Genomic DNA, 22,280 nt, shown 5'->3' on the forward strand with positions numbered 1-22,280 from the left:
AATCCAGTATAAAGCCTTTTAAAATCTTACTAAGAAGCTCCCACTTTAGCATTTTTGATTAGGTAGTCTGGGACACCCAGTGAAAGGGGCTGGGTAAACAAAAAGAGCAGACCCCCCCCCCTTCCCTGCATATGAAAGGCCATAAAACATAAACAGGAGCCAGCAGGAGTCTGTAAACGCAAGTAAACATCTGGCACTGTGGGGCTTGGTTAGGAGTCCGAAAATCAGCACAATGTTCTTAAAAAAAGAAAACTACATTTTTATTAAAATACTACCAGATGGGCTATATAAATGGTTTGTCTACAAAACATGTATGCAAATAAAAATCTAGTGTACAATGTCTCTTTAAGTGTGCACTTCCAAATTTCTGTGGAAATTAGAAAATCCACATTAATCAGGGTTAAAATACAGAAAAAAGGCTAAAAAATAGTGCATTAAAACTTGTTTATTTAATACACATGATTAAACATTTATGGAGAATTAAAAATGTGTTTTATGTCCCTTTAAGGGAATTTGAGATTATAAATACAGAAATATTTTTTAACAAAGAATACCATGAAAACAAAGCAAATCTGATACTAGAAGTTCTCGCTGGAAGAATACAGTTATTATAAAAGACTAAAACTAACATTTTACTGGAAGCAGATAAGGATGCTGCTTTCTACGCCCGAAGGTTTCTGGCTTGCCGGAAAGCCATGTTAAGAAGCAGCGGTCGTAAGACCGCTGCTCCTTAACTTGACCGCCACCTTTTAGGTGGCGGACTGCAATCATCCCAATCCAATCGGGATGATTGACACCCCCTGCTAGCGGACGATTGGCCGCGAATGTGCAGGGGGCGGCATTGCACAAGCATTTCTTGTGAAATGCTTGTGCAATGTTAAATGCTGACAGCGTATGCCGTCGGCATTAGGAAAGTGTCGGCATTAGGAAAGCAGGGCGGACATGATTCGCTATAGAGAATCATGTCCGCCCGGGGGTTTAATAAATTGACCCCATTGTGTTCACTTGATAAGTACCTAGTACCCCCATAAGAATATAAACGTAAGGTACCTCATGCTGGTTGAGAGTGCTCCTCCAACTCACCATCCCATCTCTCCCTCTACATCACTATATCCCCAGGCAGCCACAAGCTATCACTCTTTTACCCTGCAATTGTATCCATATAAGATCTCTCAAAGTGAAAACTATCCTAGGATCATATGGACTATAAGACTCACTCATCCATATTGAGATCGATGGCTAAAGAGCTGCTAGATCCAAAAGTCTAAAAAGCTCATGCAATCAGACCCCAAAGTTTAACATATACAGACCACAGAGAGGGGTTAAACACATAGTTAAGGTACCACTCGGAACCCGCAGAGTACTGCAGGTCTCGAGCAGAATCTGACACTGATCCAATCAGCAGTGCTAGTAGCACAACATGTGTCACTGTAAAGTTCTCTGAGCCTAGTGAATAAATAAAACAAAATAGAAAATGTAGCTGTTAAAGCCAAATAGATATCTTGTACTTGATATGTTTGGTTTCTAATGAAAACAATGATTATGCAACATAGCAGCCTTTGGCTCAAGATGGACAAGAATCAGCCTGATATTTTCTATCCAAAGATAAAATATATTCATTTGCACCATTCAGTTAAAATATGTTGTGTACCTAATGAGAGCTCCCCAGTAGTGCCCAAAAACGGGTGATGACCCATGCACTACATGGAACTTGATATAAACTATGAGTGGGAATGTCCGCACACAGTGTTCTATACACAGTGCCAGCTCCCAAAAATACAAACAGGGGATAAATGGCAGGACAAACACATGACCAGGAACAAGTGACGGGTACAGTTCTTGCCAGCAGACTGCCCTTCAAGAAAGCAGGAAAATGAATGACGCAGAACTAATGTCACCTCTTTTCTTTGATGTAGGCCCTTATAGTGAAGTGTTTACTATGCTTGATAAAGAGTTTCTTAGCTTCCTTTATAGGGAAGTGGAATTTCGGGAATGTATCTCTGTAAAATAATCTATTTAAAGGGACATTAAAGTCAACGTTATACAGTGCCCTCCACTAATATTGGCACCCTTGGTAAATATGAGCAAGGAAGGCTGTGAAAAATTGTCTTTATTTTTTAACCTTTTGATCTTTTGTTCAAAAAATACACAAGAATACTCTGGTGTCATGGATATCAAACATTTGCAAACACAACACAGGTTTATAAAACAAAAACAAATCATTGTTAAATATATGTGTGGCACAATTATTGGCACACTTTTAGTCAATACTTTGTGCTACCTCCCTTTGACAAGAAAACAGCATTGCATTTTCTCATATAATACATGATGAGCTTGGAGAATACATGGGAAGGGATCTGAGACCATTCCTCCATACAGAATCTCTCCAGATCCTTCAAATTTCAAGTTCGACACTGGTGGACTCTCCTCTTCAGTTCACACCACAGGTTTTCAATGGGGTTCAAGTCAGGGGACTGGGATGGTTATGGGAGGACCTTGATTTTGTTGTCAGTAAACCATTTTTGTGTTGATTTTTATGTATGTTTTGGATCATTGTCCTGCTGGAAGAACCAACCACAGCCCAATTTAAGCTTTCTGACAGCAGCAGTCAGGTGTTCATTTAATATCTGTTGATACATGATGCCATGTATCCTTAAAAAAAAGTCTAGGTCCTCTGGCAGAAGAACAACCGCAAAACATTAAAGAGCGACCACCATATTTAACTGTAGGCATGAGGTACTTTTCCATATGGCTGCCTCATAGAGGCCGATTTACCAAATGTCTGTCGGACCTGATCCGACAGTGCGGATCAGGTCCGACAGACATCGCTGAATGTGGAGAACAATACGCTCTCCGTATTCAGCACTGCACCAGCAGCTCACAAGAGCTGCTGGTGCATCGCCGCCCTTGCAGACTCGCAGCCAATCGGCCGCCAGCAGGGAGGTGTCAATCAACCCGATCGTACTCGTTCGGGTTGAATTGTGGCAATCTCTGTCCGCCTGCTCAGAGCAGGCAGACAGGGTTATGTTGCAGCGCTCTTTAGACCACTGCTTCATAACTGCTGTTTCTGGCAAGCCTGCAGGCTCGCCAGAAACACGGGCCCTCAAGCTCCATCCGGAGCTTGATAAATGGGCCTCTTTGTTTTTTTGCCCAAAACCTCTATTTTGGTTTCATGTGAACATAGAACCCGATCCCATTTGAAGTTCCAGTAGTGTGTGGCAAACCGAAGACGCTTGAGTTTGTTTTTGGATGACAGTAGAGGGTTTTTTCTTGAAACCCTTCCAAACAACTTGTGGGGATGTAGGTGACATTGGATTGTAGTTTTGGAGACTTTTTGACCCCAAAAAGAAACTAACTTCTGCAATTCTCCTGCTATTTTGCCCACTCAAACCATCCTCTTCACAGTGCATTGACACAATATAGACACACGTCCTCCTCCAGGTTGATTCATAACATTTCCAGCTGACTGGAACTTCTTAATTATTGCTCTGGTAGTAGAAATGGGCATTTTCAATGCTTTTGCTATTTTCTTATTGCCACTTCCCATTTTGTGAAGCTTTTAGCCGCACATCACAGCTATAATATTTGGTCTTATCAATTGTGATGAATGACTAAGGGAGTTTGACCTATGTGTTACCTCATATTTATACCCCTGTGAAACAGGAAGTCATGGTTGAACAATTTCCTGTTCCTAGTCACCCAGGTGTACTAAAAAATGTAAAATATCAATGGGAATATAGTTCAAATATATTTTTCTCGTATGAATTCATAGGGGTGCCAATAATTGTGCCACACATATATTTAACAAAGATTTTTGATTTTTTTTTGGCTAAACCTGTGTTGTGTTTGCAATGGTTCGATATCAAAGAGAGCAGAGTATTTTTGTGTATTTTTTTAACAAAAGATCAAAAGGTTAAACAATAAAAACAATTTTTTACAGCCTTCTTTGCTTATACCAAGGGTGCCAATATTAGTGGAGGGCACTGTACATGCATCATATTTATCAATAATTATGCTCTGCACTACAACATATCTGTACAAAAGCATTTAAATCTACCATTTCTGCTTGCTGCTAGCCATACTCATGAACTGCTAGACACTTCCCCTCAACTCTAGCCATTCCCATTAACTGCTATATACTTCCCCTTGCTGCTAGCCAATATAATTAATTACTAGACATTTCCACTCACCTCTAGCCATTCTCATCAATTACTAGACACTTCCATTAACCTCTAAGCATTCCCTTTAAATCCTAGACACTTCCACTCACTTCTAGTTATTCCATTTAACTGCTAGACGCTTGTACTTGCTGCTAGCCTTTCTCATTAACTACTAGAAACTTCCATTTGTTGCTAGCCATTCCTACAAATTGCTAAACGCTTCCACTCACCTCTAGTCATTCCCTTTAACTCCTAGACACTTCCACTCACCTTTAGCCATTCCCTTTAACTCCTATACAATTCCACTCACCTTTAGCCATTCCCATTAACTGCTAGACACTTCCACTTGCTGATATAAAATTCCCTTTAACTGCTTTACCCTTTCACTCACGTCTAACCTTTCCCATTAACTGCTAGACACTTTCACTTGCTGCTAGCCATTCCTATTAACTTCTAGACATTTTCACTTGCTAATAGCAATTCCCTTTAACTGTTAGACCCTTCCACTCACCTCTAGCAGTTCCTATTAACCACTAGACTTTGACTTGCTGCTAGCCATTCCCTTTAACTGCTAGACACTTCCACTCACCTCTAGCCATTCCCTATAACTGCTAGACCCTTCCACTCACTGCTAGCCTTTCCCATTAACTGCTAGAAACTTCCATTTGCTGCTAGCCATCCGCATTAACTGCTAGACACTTCCACTCGCTGATAGCCATTCCCATTAACTGCTAGCCATTTCCACTCGCTGATAGCCATTCCTATTAACTGCTAGACAATTCAACTTGCTGCTAGCCTTTTCCTTTAACTGTTAGACACTCCCACACGCTGATAGCCATTCCAATTAACTGCTAGACACTTCCACTTGACCACTTATGGACACTTAAATTCACCACTGCTTGTTTAACTAGAAACAAGACATTTCCAGTCACGTTCAGAAATTGGCACTCACTTGTAGTCATTCTCATTCACAGGATGGCATCCCCACACACTGAATTCCCATTATCCATCAGCTTTGCCCACTTTATTGAAAACAATACACTCCTATTGCAAAGTATGCCCATTCATGCTGTCTGTCACTGGTAAATTGCTAATAAAGTCATTATTATTTCATGAAGCAACATTAATATACAATCATGTTTAGTTTTTTCCCCACCAGTAACATGTTTAATGCACAGCCCTAATGCAGAATACGTGCAGTCAAGTCTTATGGCTTTTGCTCAGACAGGAATGGGGGAGGGTGCAGGGTTAAGTCAGTTTAATGACCGTTAGTTACCTTACACAGACACGAGAGTAGCAATCCACTCATGCATAAAGGATTGATACAAATATGAAAATATTAACAAAGTATTTTTATTTTATATTGGATATGATACCATGAAAATAAAATCTTTAACAGGTTAGAGCATTTTGTTTTTGCACATGTGATGTCCCTTTAAAGATAACTATCCTAAATCCCCAAGACAAGGTCATAAGTAACAAATCACATTAAAGGGACACTCAGGTCAACTTACATTTTCATGATTCAGATACAGCATGTCATTTTAAACAACTTTCCAATTTACTTCCATTAAAAAAAAATGTGCACAGTCTTTTATATTTACACTTTTTGAGTCACCAGCTCCTACTGAGCATGTGCAAGAATTCACAGACGATATATATATGCATTTGTGATTTGCTGATTGCTATCACATCGTACAGGGGGAGTGGAAATATACATAACTTTGAAATTTGTTAGAAAAAAATCTACTACTCATTTGAAATTCAGAGTAAATGCTATTGTATTGTCTTGTTATCTTGCATTTGTTGATTATGCAAATCCACTGTGTTTACTGGTCCTTTAAGCAATCACAGTTATAAAAAATGTTAATGAAATACACTAAACGCTTGTTAGATTTAACCTTTTGGGCACTAAGAAGAGTTCCAAACCTGTGAGAAGGGTTTAAACAGTTAGGCATATATGACTCTTCTGTCTGTACAATGCACTGTATGAATTCATATATTAACCCATCAATAGCATCAAAAACAATGATATTATGGCTGTTTACTGTTCCCCTTTATAGAAAATTAACAATTTCATCAAATTGCTGTGTAAACTGTGTCATAGGTCAGCAAAGACCTTATGTGAGGCTTAGTGCATGACTACACATAGTTGCAAATGTCCTTCCTTATTTTGGAATATTGAAAAACAAGTTGTTTAAAGGGACAGTCCACTCCAGGATTTGTATTGTTTTAAAAGATAAATAATCCCTTTATTGCCCATTCCCCAGTTTATATAACCAACACTGTTATATTAATATACTTTTTACCTCTTTGATTAGCTTTTATCTAAGTCTCTGCAGACTGGCCCCTTATCTCAGTTCTTTTGACAGACTTGTATTTTAGCCAATCCGTGCTGACTTATAAATAACTCCACGGGAGTGAGCACAATGTTATCTTTATGACACATGAACTAGCAGTGTCTAACTGTAAAAAAAAGTCAAAATGCACTGAGATAAGAGGCAGTTAAACGGCTTAGGAATGAGCATATGAGACTACCTAGGTTTAGCTTTTCATAAAGATTACCAAGAGAACAAAGCAAATTTGATGATAAAAGTAAATTGGAAAATTGTTTACAATTGCATGCCCTATCTGAATTATGAAAGTTTAGGTGGGCAGTTCAGGGAGGAAGTACATGCTACATGCACAATTACAATGCCAGACTCTGATATATAAATATAAATATATCTGCTTTATGTGGTTCCACTTCCTCAAACTGTATAGTGTGTGTTTTGGGACAGTTTTCTCTCCATTATCCTCTCAGGAAGGATCTAATATATATGTTTTTGGGTATATGGCTTCCATTCCAATGTATTTGGAAGTCTATGCATTCCCATGTATGTCAGCTATGGTGTTTTTTTTTGTTTCTTTATAAGGACACTAAATGAAATCCTTTAGCAGTACTACAGTTTGAATTAAAGGGATATAAAAGTGCAAAAAAAGGAAATACTCTAATGTGTTATATGCAAGCAACAGTGGAATAATGCTCTAACTATGTGTTTAACTAATGCAAGGGTATAAACACTGACTTAAAGTTGACTCCATAGCAGCAATTCATTACTGGGAGCTAGCTGAACACACCTGGTGAGTTAATGACAAGAATTATATGTGCATAGGCACCCATCAGCAGCTAGCTCCCAGGTATGTGTTCCGACACAGAATACTAAGAGAACTAAACTATGGCCCCAGGAGCATAACTGGCCCTCCAAGGGTTTTTTTTGTGTGGCCCTCAGTACCACTGTGCAGATAAAATACATCATTAAATTTGTTGTCTAAAAGGAAGTTCTACACCTCTCATGAGGTACCACATGTTGTTCTTTTGAGTATCATTAAAGGGACAGTACACTGTAAAATTGTTTTTCCATAAATGTATTTTAAATGACTTGTTATACCAACTGCAGAGTATAAAATATTTGACAAATTGCATTTTCGGGTTTATTTGTGTATCTGAAGTAGCTGGTTTTGTGCTTTGAAACCACAGCCTATTACAATGGGTTGAGCTTCAGGTAATATCAGATCTCATTATGTTATCACTTTCATGTACACAGACTTGCTTCCTTATCTTATATTTGTCTGGAACACCAAAGCTCAATACATAGAGAGAACAATGGAAAATTATCATTTTATTACTTAACTATCATGCCCCCCACTGAGAGTGTAATCTCTTCTGCTGGCTGTGTTTACTTAGGCTTGTCAATAGCGTATACGCCAGTATCAAAACTTTCAGTATAGGTTGGGAAACCACAAGCTAAATCAGCTATTTCAAATGCAGAAATATGACTAAAGGAGCTACTTGCAACCAATTTAATACACTCTAGCAGGTAAAAAGGATCATTGGGAATAATTTAAAGGGGAGAAAGTTTTTGGGTGAACTGTCCCTTTAATAGTGGCTAATTGTCGAAGTAAGTTTTAGCTAAAAATGTGATTACAGTGTTGTGTTATTTTTAGCATACGCATGAGTAAAATTTAATGTGTGGCCCCTGGACATCCCTAACATTAGTGTGACTTGCCCTCCATATAAAGATTCATTAGTGACCAGATTTCTATATAAACACGTTTCGGCTTATTTTACCTACTTGTGTATTGTTTTATATTGACAAATAGAATTTGAAAACGTTCTCATTGGTCCCATAAGTGGAAAAATAATTTCCTGTGTAGTTATTCAGGTGAAACTATTTAAACAGCCCTGGTACGGGAAGAGATACTGCTGCCCTTTATATTACACACTGTTACTCCATAACATAGAAAGATGATAGCGCATGTAAGGGTCTCACTCACTGCATGACACAGGTACCACCACACTGCTCAGGGTCATGTGTCACCTGGCTTTCAGAATCCCTAGTGTCAGGTTACAGGCATGTGACTGCAGAGCTTTGTCCATCTGCTACCCTTTTACCCTTACAGTCTGTTTAAGCACCTGTCCTACCTTCTGATAATACTGCAGTTCCATTTACGACATACAAACAGAAAGCCTGATGGCATATGGAGATTAGGTAAAACCCCTTAGGCCCTATCAGACATATTTAAAGGGACACTTAAACTTTTATGATACTTCTGTAGTCAAGTTTACCTCTCTGTTGAAACCACACCTTTCTATGACAGCATACTAAGGTAGGCACAGGAGTGTGCACTTGTATTGAGCACTATATGTATACAGACATCCCAACTCTCCCTGAAGTTCAGGGAGTCTCCCTGATTGTAATAGTGGCTCCCTGATGCCAGCAAATGGAATGCAATCGCCCTGAAACTCCATGTACCATGATCCAATGTGGCCCAAATCCGGAAAAAGTGCCTGAATCATCAAAGTTTAGCTGTGACTGTCTATGTAATTTCCTATCTACCAATAAACCTGGATTAACTTCAATATTTTGGATTAAATGGGGTATTTGCTTAATTAAAATTATTTAAAATGCCCTTGACGCTTATAATATAGGTCTCTATGCTGACCGGGCAGCTAATATTTTAAGATGCTAAATGCACTAAACTGTGTAGTGGTAGATGAAGCACTCTGTGCTCGATTTATCAAGCCGTTTGCCCCCCTATGACTGCAGGTTCTCACAAGAGAACCTGCAGTCCGTATTTATGAAGCAGCGGTCATCAGACCACTGCTTCCTAACCTCTTCTGCACCTCTTAGTTGGAGAAATTCAATCTCCCTGGACACGTCCGACCGGGGAGATTGACAGCTGCTGGCCATGCGTGATTGGCTGTGCACGGGGAAGGGGGCGGTGTTGCATGGGAGTGCAAAATAGTGCTTGTGTGCAATGCTGAATTCCAGCAGCGGATTGCTGCCCGCCATAGGCGAGCTGGGGTGCACAGGGGCGCATATATATACGCCATAGCTTGATAAATCAAGCCCTTTGTGGAATAGTATTAAATTGTCTTATGTTGTTGTTTTTTTGTTAGTTAAATGTGGATCTAACTGTGATTCTTTAAAGGGACAGTCTAATCAAAATTAAACTTTCATGATTCAGATAGGGGATGTAATTTTAAACAACTTTCCAATTAACTTTTATCATCAAATTTGCTTTGTCCTCTTGGTATTCTTAGTTGAAAGCTAAATATATGTAGGCTCATATGCTAATTTCTAAAGCCTTGAAGGCCACCTCTTATCTGAATGCATTCAACAATTTTTCACAGGGTGTTAGTTCATGTGTGTCATATAGATAACATTGTGCTCACACCCGTGGAGTTACTTATGTGAGGGCACTGATTGGAAAAAATGCAAGTCTGTCAAAAGAACTGAAATAAGGGGCCAGTCTGCAGAAGCTTAGATACAAAGTAATTACAGAGGTAAAAAGTGTATTAATATAACTGTGTTGGTTATGCAAAACTGAGGAATGGGTAATAAAAGGGATTATCTATCTTTTTAAACAATAACAATTCTGGAGTAGACTGTCCCATTAATGCTGATTGTTACCTTTGTATACCTCTGTTTAAATAAAGTTGGTCTAAAAACAAAAAACTATTTAAAATGCTGTGTCATATTCCAATTCAACTTAAAGGGACAGTCAAGACCCAAAAAAACTATCATGATTCAAACAGGGCATGTTATTTTAAACAACTTTCCAATTTACTTTTATCACCAATTTTGCTTTGTTCTCTTGGTATTCTTAGTTGAAAGCTAAACCTAGGAGGTCCATATGCTAATTTCTTAGACCTTGAAGGCCACCTCTAATCTAAATGCATTTTGACAATTTTTTTACCACTAGAGGGAATTAGTTCATGTGTTTCATATAGATAACATTGAGCTCATGCACAGGAATTTACAGAGGAGTGCGCACTGATTGGCTAAAATGCAAGTCTGTTAAAAGAACTGAAATAAGGGGGCAGTCTGTAAAGGTTTAGATACAAGGTAATTACAGAGGTAAAACGTGTATAATTATAACTGTGTTGGTTATGCAAAACTGGTGAATGGGTAATAAAGGGATTATCTATCTTTTAAAACAACAAAAATTCTGGTGTTGACTGTCCCTTTAACTGCTGTTTTTAGCTTTATTTCCTATTTTCCTATTTTATATATATATATATATATATATATATATATATATATATATATATATATATATATATTAGATGCATCTTTACCCAATGAAGATGGGGAGAAAATGGTCATTCTCAGAATAACCTTATGCATTTCCCAAATATACACAGATTCCTTAGCACATTCCTATCACAAATACATACAACTCTTGGTAAAGACATATTTTGCAAACCAAAAATCTAGATTCCATTCAGGACTTATTGTTCCAATTGTTAAACCATTTGCCATCCATAAACCAAAACAGTAAAATAAGGGCAGCGACATTTATTGATTCATTTATTTCTGTAATCAAGGTGACCTTATGTTACAATAATAGCATAATGCAACCTGCTAAATATAACTTTTTATACCTTGTTCATAGTAAATTAGTAGTATATGTACAAAGGGCACAAATTTCTGTGATTTCTGCTTGTTTATAACTATTGATTCATCACTTTCGTCCTTTAAACTCAGACAAATAAAGCTATTTCAAAAGTTAATTTTACCTTCGTCCTGATAAGCTTAGTTTCTTTTCTCTTAATGTAATATTGATTGTTCCCATAAAACTGTTTATCTCTAGACCTAAACTTGCTGATCCAAATGAACTTTGAGTTGATTTGCAGGTGATGCCACATACAGTATTTCCTCTGCCCATTCAGCTTTGTGGCAGGATTAGTCAACAGGGCAGTGCCCCTTTTGTTGCAAGAGTACCTAACAAACCTCTGTTACGCACCTGTTATCAATAAATTACTTTATAGGTGTGCTTGCTTAAAGGGACATGGAACCCAATTTTTTTCTTTCATGATTTAGAAAGAACATGTCATTTTAAACAACTTTCTAATTTACTTCTATTATCTAATTTGCTTCATTCTCTTGATATCACTTGCTGAAAAGCATATCTAGATATGCTCAGGAGCTGTTGATTGGGCGCTGCACATAAAGGCCTTGTGTGATTGGCTCACACATGTACATTGCTATTTCTTCAACAAAGGATATCTAAAGAATTGAGCAAATTAGATAATAAAAATAAATTGGAAAGTTGTTTAAAATTGCATGCCCTATCTGAATCATGAAAGTTTAATTTTGACTAGACTGTCCCTTTAATATCTGTGTACATATATATCTGTCTCCTCAATTGTTTGTGTGTGTGTATATATATATATATATATATATATATATATATATATATGTGCGCGACGTGTGGGTGGGTTTATACATATGTATGTTTATATGTGTGTGTGTGTATGTGTATGTATATATACTAAGAATTTTGTGATCTCTTCAGAAGAATATTAAAGTCATTTTATGTATATTAAAAGGGACATAAAACCCAAAATCTTTCTTTTATGATTTAGAAAGAGCATGCAATTTTTAACAACTTTATCATTTACTTCTATTATCTATTTTGCTTTATTCTCTTGATATCATTTGGTGAAAAGCATATCTAGATAAGCTTAGTAGCTGCTGATTGGTGGCTGCACATAGATGCCTCATGTGATTGGCTCACCCATGTGCATTGCTATTTCTTCAGCAAAGGATATCTAAAGAATGAAGCAAATTAGATCATAGAAGTAAATTATGATGTCGGCATTCAGCGATGTCTAGCGGACATGATACGCTACAGCGTATCATGTCCGCTATACTTTGATAAATCGGCCGCATAGTGCTGTATTAAAGTTAAAGGGACATAGTAATATAATATAATTTGTTAGATCTTATCATTACCTACCCTTTCAACTCTTTGTATTTAACCTCTGCCAAGAGGTTAATTACATAGTTAAAGTACTGCTCAGGAGCTGCAGAGAACTGCTGGTCCCAAACAGAGACCGAAACACAGACACTGAGCTAATCAGCAGCTGCAGTCTCACAACCTATCTTCCTAAAGGGGCATTTAAACAAATGTATAATATCATGTATACATTATGATTTGTCATGTACTATAAAGGGGCAAACAAATGCCTACAACAAAAATGGTGATTTAAACATCTGACAGTTTAAGTGCTAAGAAGCAGAGGTATGTGCCTGTCAATAAGTCAGCAGTGCAGGTATTGAAAACTTCAAAAGCACAGCTGCCTCTGGCAATAGCGTCAGCCCTGGATTGGCTGTGACTGCGTTTTTTTAGCACGTACACTGTTTTTATTGTAGGTATATTTATTTCCTTTAAATGTATCACTTTACGTCCCCTTAAAGAGATATCAAACCCAAAAATGTATTTTCCGATTCAGACAGAGCAGACCATTTAAAAAAAGTTTCCAATTTACTTCTATTATCAAATTTGCTTCGTTCCCATGATATTCTGTGTTGAAGAGATACCTAGGTAGGCGTCTGGAACACTATATGGCAGGAAATAGTGCAGCATTCTAGTGCTCTTAAAAATGGATAACATTCTAGCAAAACTGCTGCCATATAGTGCTCCAGACATGAGCCGGCTCCTGAGCATAAGTCCCTGAATTTCAAAAACAGATACAGAAAGAATAAAGAAAAATGAATAATAGAAGTAAATAAGAAAGTTGCTTAAAAGTGCATGCTCTATCTGAATCATGAAATAAAAATGTTGGGGTTCATATCCCTTTAAAACTGAGCTTCAAAAATGCATTTCCCATAAACCTGTGCTGGCTATATGTTTAAATCCATCCCACAGTGCCCACTATAGCTAGAAAACAATCTCCCAACAATCTTATGAATACAGAATGTGGTATATACATATTGGATCTCATATAACTCAATATAAAACCATTTTATGCAATCACAGAGGATTTTTGGCTTTGTTTTCTAAGCCACTCTAATCCATGAATTATTGAAACTACTCAAATTACATAAAGACTGTTAACAGAAAATAACAATTCATTATGTATGAAATATTTAATGTGTGAAAGCAGTTGAATTAAAAAAGGTTAAAAAAATAATAATCCTAAAAGATGTTTAAATTTCAATTTAGCTGTTGTGATTTCCATATGCAAAATATAGCTATTGTACCACAAATACATTTTAAAATTTGAGATAAATGGAATATCACAGGTTTTCAAATGGACTGGAATGGCTTTGAACTTGAAAGCTATGCAATCTTTTCTGATAGATTGCTACAGGAGTCATTGTTATTCTCCAATAACTAACAAAAAAATAGAAAATAACATGTTCTGTACAGAGACGATTAGCTGAGCAGATAATCTGATAAACTCCCAGTGTGATAACTTCTCACACGCATTATATCCACACAGCTGAATATAGCTAATGCTTATGTAAGCAGCCTGCAAGGTCAGCTACTTGGTTTTTTGTCGTTTTTCTTTTTGTACGTTAAAAAGGGAAGTTTATTATTCAGATATGAGTCAGTGATGTCAATGAGGTTTTCCAAGTTGTTTTTCTGAAACATCATCTAAATACATTTTGTCCAATTTGTGTGAAATCAGAGTGAGTGTGGATATTTTATGTGCTTTAATCTATATGTGAAGGTGGGTGTATATGGTAAGTGTGTATGTGCATACATATATATATACAGGTGGCCCTCGTTTTACAGCGGTTCAATTTACACCGTTTCAGAATAACAACCTTTTTTTCCAGTCATGTGACTGCTATTGAAAAGCATTAAGAAGAAGTGCATTTATTAAAATAGCCAGTAGGTGGAGCTGTCTGCTTGTTTTACAGCAAAGCCAAGCAAGATGAAATTAATCAGTTTAACCAGACATGAGCTATCGAGCAGATTTCAAAGGAACAAGATCTTCCTGTCTATAAATCAGTCCAGATTGGAATGCATAGAAAGAACTGTTTGCAGAAAAATGCAAGTGAAGTCTGTGTTGTGTGATTACTTTATTAGGTTTATAATGCTGTTTAGCAAATGTTTTTGTTCATTTAACTTAGTTTAATTATGTATTCTGTGTTGTGTGATTGTTTTATTATGTTTATAATGCTGTTTAGCATTTATAATCTTCATTTCAAAGCTTTAAAAATAATATATTAGATGTTACTTATGACAATTTTGAGAGGGGCCTGGAACCTATTTCCCTCACTTCCCATTGACCTACAGTATAAACTGGGTTTCAATTTACAACGGTTTCGATTTACAACCATTCCTTCTGGAACCTAACCCCGGCGTAAACTGAGGGCTACCTGTATATATATATATATTAAATCCCAACTGAGTCATTAATAAATAAAAACAATAGCCCTAAAGGCACAATAACTATAGAAGTAGTTTAATCAAATTCTTGTCTCCAAATATTTGCACTAGCCAAAGACTAGTTAAAGGGGCATAATATCCCCCAAAAATATTTCATTATTCAGGTACAGTATACAGTTTTAAACAACTTTCCAATGTACTTCTAGTACCAAATTTACTTCATTCTCTTGGCATCCTTTGTTGAAGGAGCAGCAATGCACTACTGAGACCTAGCTGAACACAATGGGTAAGCCAATGACAAGAGGTATATATGTGCAGCCAATAAGCAGCAGCTAGTTCACAGTAGTGCACTGCTGCTCCTGAGACTAAAATACTTAGAAATGCTTTTCAACAACTGATATAAAGAGAACAAAGCAAATTTGATAACAGAAGTAAATTGGAAAGTTTTTCAAAATTGAAAGCTCTATCCAAATTGTGAAAAAAAAACAACAATTGGGTTTCATGTCTCTTTAACTAGTGGGAATTGCCCTTCCCTGTATTATAGCATATATATTATAGACACAAATATATATCTGTTAATGACCATGTTATTTAGCTCTATTAAAATTTACCTAAGACATTAAGAAAATGTTACTAAATCAAATACAGCCTTGACTATTTTCTGTCATCCAGAATATTGAGTGACCTCCTGTATATTTTTTTAGTTGCTTGGCAAGTTTATTAGTATAAAAGGTTTGTGACGAATAATCCAAAACTGGCAATTGTAAAGTCCTGTTTTACACTGAACCTATAATAAAAATTAAAATCCTGACTCTCGGTTATAGAAACACTAATTGCACACTATTACCCAATATCTCCCAACATTCATTTAACCCATAACCCCTGTCTAGTTCTCCTTGCATATCTGCATCAAAGTGTTTTCCAAACGTCCTCAAATGGTTTATATAAACCCTCCAAACCTCTATAGAATACAGTATATTGGAACTATGTAAACTAAGTATAATATTCATACTAATACCATTAAATGTTATACTACTTTGTCATCTTTATAGGAAAAATATAAATAACCACAAACAGGTTTATATAATGCTCTGACACATTGATACACAAGTACAGTACATGCAATAATCAGAAAACTATTTGTACAGCAGTGTGGTAACTAGTTCTGTTTTGTTTTTTTGTCAGTAGTTAAGTGTATGTGTCATGTTAAAAATATAGGATATCAAAACAAGTACATTTAGTCATAATCTCTTTTCTCTCTATAACGATAGATAGATAATTGATAGACAGATAGATAGATAGATATAGATAGATATACATAGATGTAATGTACATGATAGATAGATAGATAGATAGATAGACATAGATGTAATATACACACATGATAGATAGATATACATAGATGTAATGTACACAATAGATAGATAGATAGATAGATAGATAGATAGATAGATAGATAGATAGATAGATAGATAGATAGACATAGATGTAATGTACACACATGATAGATAGATATACATACATAGATGTAATGTACACACATGATAGATAGATATACATACATAGATGTAATGTACACACATGATAGATAGATATACATAGATGTAATGTACACACATGATAGATAGATATACATAGATGTAATGTACACTATAGATAGATAGACATAGATGTAATGTACACACATGATAGATAGATATACATAGATGTAATGTACACTATAGATAGATAGACATAGATGTAATGTACACACATGATAGATAGATATACATAGATGTAATGTACACACATAATAGATACATATACATATATGTCATGTACATGATAGATAGATAAGATATAGATAATTGATAGATTGATAGACAGAGAGCTATACATAGATGTAATGTACACACATGATAGATAAATATATAAATAATAGCTAGATGATAGAAAAATAGATAATAGATAGATAGACATATATGTAATGTACACACATGATAGATAGATAGATAGATAGATAGATAGACATACATAGATGTAATGTACACAGACAGACAGACAGACAGATAGATAGATAGATAGATAGATAGATAGACAGACATATATGTAATGTACACACATGATAGATAGATAGATAGATAGATAGATAGATAGATAGATAGACATACATAGATGTAATGTACACAGATATATAGATAGATAGATAGATAGATAGATAGATAGATAGATAGACATATATGTAATGTACACACATGATAGATATACATAGATGTAATGTACACACATAATTGCTAGATAGATAGATAGATAGATAGATAGATAGATAGATAGATAGAACACACACTATAGATAGAGAGGAGGAAGAAGAAAAGACTGCTACATGTATTAATTCTATAGGTGACCCTATGTAGTAATATCAGAACTTTGATACACAGATAATAATACTATATTGTTTTGCTAAACTGAAACAGGAAATTAATAAAAAAAAGTACACAGTGCCAGAACTTTGTGGATTTAAAAAAAACATATACACAATGACCTTACTTCACTGGTACCCTGACTACAATATTTTCTATGCATTAATTCACATACAGAGCTTACTAGTCAGACACTCAGATCTGGTATGTTCTATAGGTGAACTCACCCAGGCAGGCACCACTGACAAGTGCAGTCGCAGTGAGGGCTCCAGCTGAGGCTCCATAGATGTTTTTGGCATTTTCTACCAGGAAAGGTGCATGTTCTTTCAGACAACTAGCAACTCCAATATGATAAATACCCAGGAACCCACAGCCAGCAAAGGAAATATTCCAGGAAGAGTCCAGAGGAAACATCTTAATGGGAATAGCCAGACACTGTGTACAGATCTGAAAACACACAAGGCAGATTCAGTCTAATGAGATAAACCACTGTAACCATGAGCATGCTGCTAGCTCCCTCTTGAATATTATTCTGATCTTCCTTGGGTCATCATCAAAACCCTGAACAACAGTAAAAATCCTCCCCAAATTACAAGTAACCCTACACACTAGTTCCACTATAGCTGTCTGTACAAATGTGATCTCCTCCCTTCTTCTCTTATTCACGTACCGTGTCCGGTTCTCCCTCCCTCAGTACCACTGGCCCCTCTCTAGTGCTGCTGGTACCTGTGGTAATTCCCCTTTCAGCCACTTATCCTCTTGTATTGTGCCAGTCGCTGTGATCGCAGTGTAATACCTTCCTGAGTGCCTCCTGCTGCCTATATAACCGTATTTTTCTACCAATTCCTGGTATTTTATTATGGGTGTCTCAGTCAGCACCCTGACTCTGTCGTCAGAAATCCTTTTCACCAATCAGCCTGCAGAAATGTAAGAGAAAGCATTCCACTTGAGCCAATGGCTGCTCCCTATAAGGATACACCCTCTGACAGGGGAGGGGCTGAGAGGACAGGAATGATACAATGTGACAGCCCTTACTCACCCCCCTGCTTCCTAACTGAGCCCTTCTAGAATCATACTTCTATATTGTGCCAAAAAACTTTTGTCCCAAATAAGCAGTGGGTTGTAAATATCCAGTTAGTAAACACAGGGCATGATGCTGCTCTGATATGCATTATAAAATGAGTATATAAATGTATTGTTAAATGCAGTGGGGTTATTACTTTACTAGATTGTCAGCACATCCTGCAGCAGTTGCATATTGCAATGTTTTAGGAGTTTACAGACATATTATTATTTGTACTATTTATTAATTATTAAGGCATTCGTTTTGATAGCTCATTGCTAAGAGAGACAGAGAAACACATATTTCTATTATAATTATTTCCTGGGTTAGATGTACATTGTTATAATAGAGAGATATTTCCATTTTTATTTCAGGATAGATAGATAAACTGATAGATATCAGAGCGATTGATAGATAGCAGATAGATAGATAGATAGATAGAAAGATAGATGGATAGATAAAGGGATGGAAGGATAGCTAGATGATAGGTATATTAAATAGATAGATGATAGATATATAGATAGATAGAATGTACACACATAGATTAGATAGATAGATATAATGAACACACATAGATAGATAAATAGATAGCAGCAACAGGCTAATGATAGATAGATAGTTGATAGATTAAATAGATAGATGATTGGTAGATAGACAGATAGATAGATAGATATAATGTACACACATAGATATATATATTAGATACATATAATGAACACACATAGATAGATAAATAAATAGATAGATAGCAGCAACAGACTAATGATAGATAGATAGATAGATAGATAGATGATAGATAGATAGATGGATAGATGATAGATTAAATAGATAGATGATAGATAGATAGATAGATAGATAGATAGAATGTACACACATAGATATATAGATTAGATAGATAGATAGATAGATAGATAGATAGATATAATGAGATGTATGAAAGGATATATAGATATATATATAATATACACACATAGAAGATAGATAAATATATATATATAGATAGCAACAGACTAATGATAGATAAACAAACAGACATTGTTAACTTATTTTGGGGTATTTTTAAGTCAGCAATTTCCTTTATTCAATTATAAGGATATTATGACATTTTATTAGATAGGTTTATTGCATAGAATAAAGAGGATACTTTATTTTAACTTGTTAGAATCTTTTGAATTGTTATCTAAAATGCTAATAAAATAAAATACATTTATTATTGCTATTTCCACACCCTACTGAGATGCCTCCTGGCATTTGTTAGTCACTTTATGTGGTGTGCACATGAACGAGCAGTTGGCCAACCAAACTGCTGACGTACGCCTATAAGTAGTTTCCTTATAGTACTTAAATAGAAGATAGTTTTTCATCAAAAGGAAATCATAGTTACATTTATTTTAAACAAATTAAACTAAATATCTTTTGAATAAACAAAACACTACCTGCAACTATTACAAATGTTACATTGTAAGATATTTTGGTTTTCCATGGCCTTCTGGCAATACAAGAGTTAATGACCTGCATACAAATGCACGTGCAGTGAATGCTATTGACATTGTGTGATGTTATTGGGCACTCAGTGAATGAATGAAGGTGAAAGCTTCTGCAAGGATTTTATGCCTGTGTGTGCCAATGATTACAGAAACATAGTGCCGCAGTGAGGACAAGATTACAAGTTGTGCGGCAAATCAGCGAAAACACTGTGCACATTAACGCCTAGATTTAGAGTTCTGCGTTAGCCGTCCAAACCAGCGTTAAGGGGTCCTAACGCTGGTTTTTACCGCCCACTGGTATTTAGAGTCAAAGAACAGTCAAGAGGGTGACAGCATACATCTAATATTTTGACAAAGCCCGGAGGGGCGAAACTAGTCAGGAGTCTACGTGAGCGTTTGGGCGCTCTAATTTTAACTGCCTAGCACTTCATGTCAATTTAGACACATGACTACTATAGCTATACTTAGTTAATTTGTTGAATAGTCTGGGTTGTGCCAGACTTAGCCAGAGTTAAATGTAATTATTACATAGGTATTCAGCCAAACATCTACTCTTAGACTATGCCTGAGATTATTTGCTGTATGAAACGCTTACAAAACGCAATTGTAGTTAAAATACATCAACAGTGATACCAGTAATAGAATTAGACTGAACCAAAGGCTCTGTGAATAGCGTAAACAGAGCCAAACATAACTCTGACCCAAGTGGCAATATAGAGACAATGTTTCCTTATAATTAAGACACTGCCTAAAAGACTAAAAGGCATATATAGCCAAATATAATCAATACTGATACAGGCAACACAGGGATGATGTTCTCTTGAAATAAAGATACGGGCATTTGGATGTCTGTAGCGCACACATAGGAAAATAAAAATTGTGCCCTTTTGGGGAATCACAGAGAAGGTTACGTCTCCAAAACGTAAAATAAAAATATTGTAATTTCAAGTTACATGTATCACTAATACAATAGTATCTGTAGCGTATGTTGAGTCTTAGATAGCTCTCATGTATACAAGAAATAGAGAGACACAGAGATTATATTGCACAAATACGGACAGCTTTTCAAGACTTTATATAATATCAGAGTTGCGCTTGAATCAAATCACCTCTTATAACGCTTATTTACACATTTAACTGTGACATTATTCAGGCACACAGAGGCAACTCCAGAATACTACATCAATAGAGCGCTTTAACAAATACTAACGTATCATTCAACAAAACTGCATTTGTTGTTCTATAATCAAACAACAGCTCTCAGGTATTAAAAACAGAGAGGGTTCATAAAGAACCATTCCTGGCTGACATTACATATACTGGGATTACCAGGGTACCCAAATATTCCTATAGAGAGTGTATGCTATAGATTGATTAAACTTACACAGTATTGTGGGACCCATCTCTCTAAGTATAGCACAGCAAATATAGCACAATTCTGGGGGTACAGATATAAACATTACAGGCCACTGATATTACAGTCCTCCACCTAAGTGAATATATACTGTCCAATTACATGAAAGTGCTAGTGTCGATTTTAATTTGTGTGTTACCCTTATTTTAAGCGCAATTCATAATAAAAGTTATATTTTATTTCTACCCGGTCTGGAAAAACCGCCTCAAAGTCTAGGCTAAGAGTGCTTACATGTGCATACTTTCAGGAGATATCCACATCTTTGTGAGAGTCTTCTTTGTTTTTTTGGAATACATCTAATATTTATTAGATAAGACAGATAATGGGCAACGTTTCGGGATGTTATCCCTTATTCATGCCATGCCAAACAAACAATATTCACACCTTTATATACCTAAACACCACTAGGTGGCGATAGAGAGAATTTAACCCTATCAATACATCAAATGTTAAAAAAAACATGCATACACAGATTGTAGCATCATTACATAACATTTCATATAGATGCATCTCATTTCTCAAACCATTTGATATGTATACAGAGACATTTTTAATCTATTTAATTACCAAAAGCAATATTTTTATCTGCAAAAAATAAACAAGAGGCGAAAAAACTAACCAATATATACAACTACAGAAAAATAGAAAGATCCCATTCCTTATTCATTCTTCTAGGACTAAGTGACCCCAATTCGTATATCCAAAAGGATTCCTTCTGTTTCAGCAATTGCTCCCTATCTCCTCCCCTACGTGGCAACAAAATCTGATCAATTATCTGAAATTTTAGTTGGCTAATTGAATGGCCAGCGGTCACAAAGTGATATGCAAGAGGGGCTTTTCGATTTTTAGTACGTATATTACTTTTATGTTCAATTATGCGATCTTTAGCACTACGGGTCGATTCACCTATACAAACCATCCCACATGGGCATTTAACATATAAATTATAAAGGTACTAAGGCAGGTATAATAACCCTTAATACTATATTTCTTGCCCGTATGGGGATTATAGAATACAGAACCTTTTGACATATTACTGCAGCATGAGCATCCTAAACATGGAAAACAGCCTTTATTACATGA

General features: G+C 36.0%; 1 protein-coding gene across 2 annotated transcripts in view; it reads right to left on the reverse strand.

The window, feature by feature from the left end:
• PNPLA2 (patatin like phospholipase domain containing 2) overlaps positions 1-18,101 on the reverse strand; it is a 71,439-nt gene extending 53,338 nt beyond the window's left edge. Inside the window, exons 1-2 of one of the 2 annotated variants that reach the window (XM_053720209.1) lie at positions 17,960-18,101; positions 17,461-17,680 (exon numbers count right to left, since the gene is read on the reverse strand). In XM_053720209.1, coding sequence (XP_053576184.1) covers positions 17,461-17,647 — 187 coding nt within the window. In that variant the 5' untranslated portion in view covers positions 17,648-17,680; positions 17,960-18,101. Of the gene's footprint in view, positions 1-17,460; positions 17,681-17,903 lie in introns of both variants that reach the window. The other variant, XM_053720210.1, reaches the window with a different exon arrangement.
• Between the last annotated feature and the right edge of the window lie 4,179 nt (positions 18,102-22,280).

This window comes from Bombina bombina, chromosome 7 (genome assembly GCF_027579735.1).
Source record: "Bombina bombina isolate aBomBom1 chromosome 7, aBomBom1.pri, whole genome shotgun sequence".
In the NCBI taxonomy this organism is placed as follows: domain Eukaryota; kingdom Metazoa; phylum Chordata; class Amphibia; order Anura; family Bombinatoridae; genus Bombina; species Bombina bombina.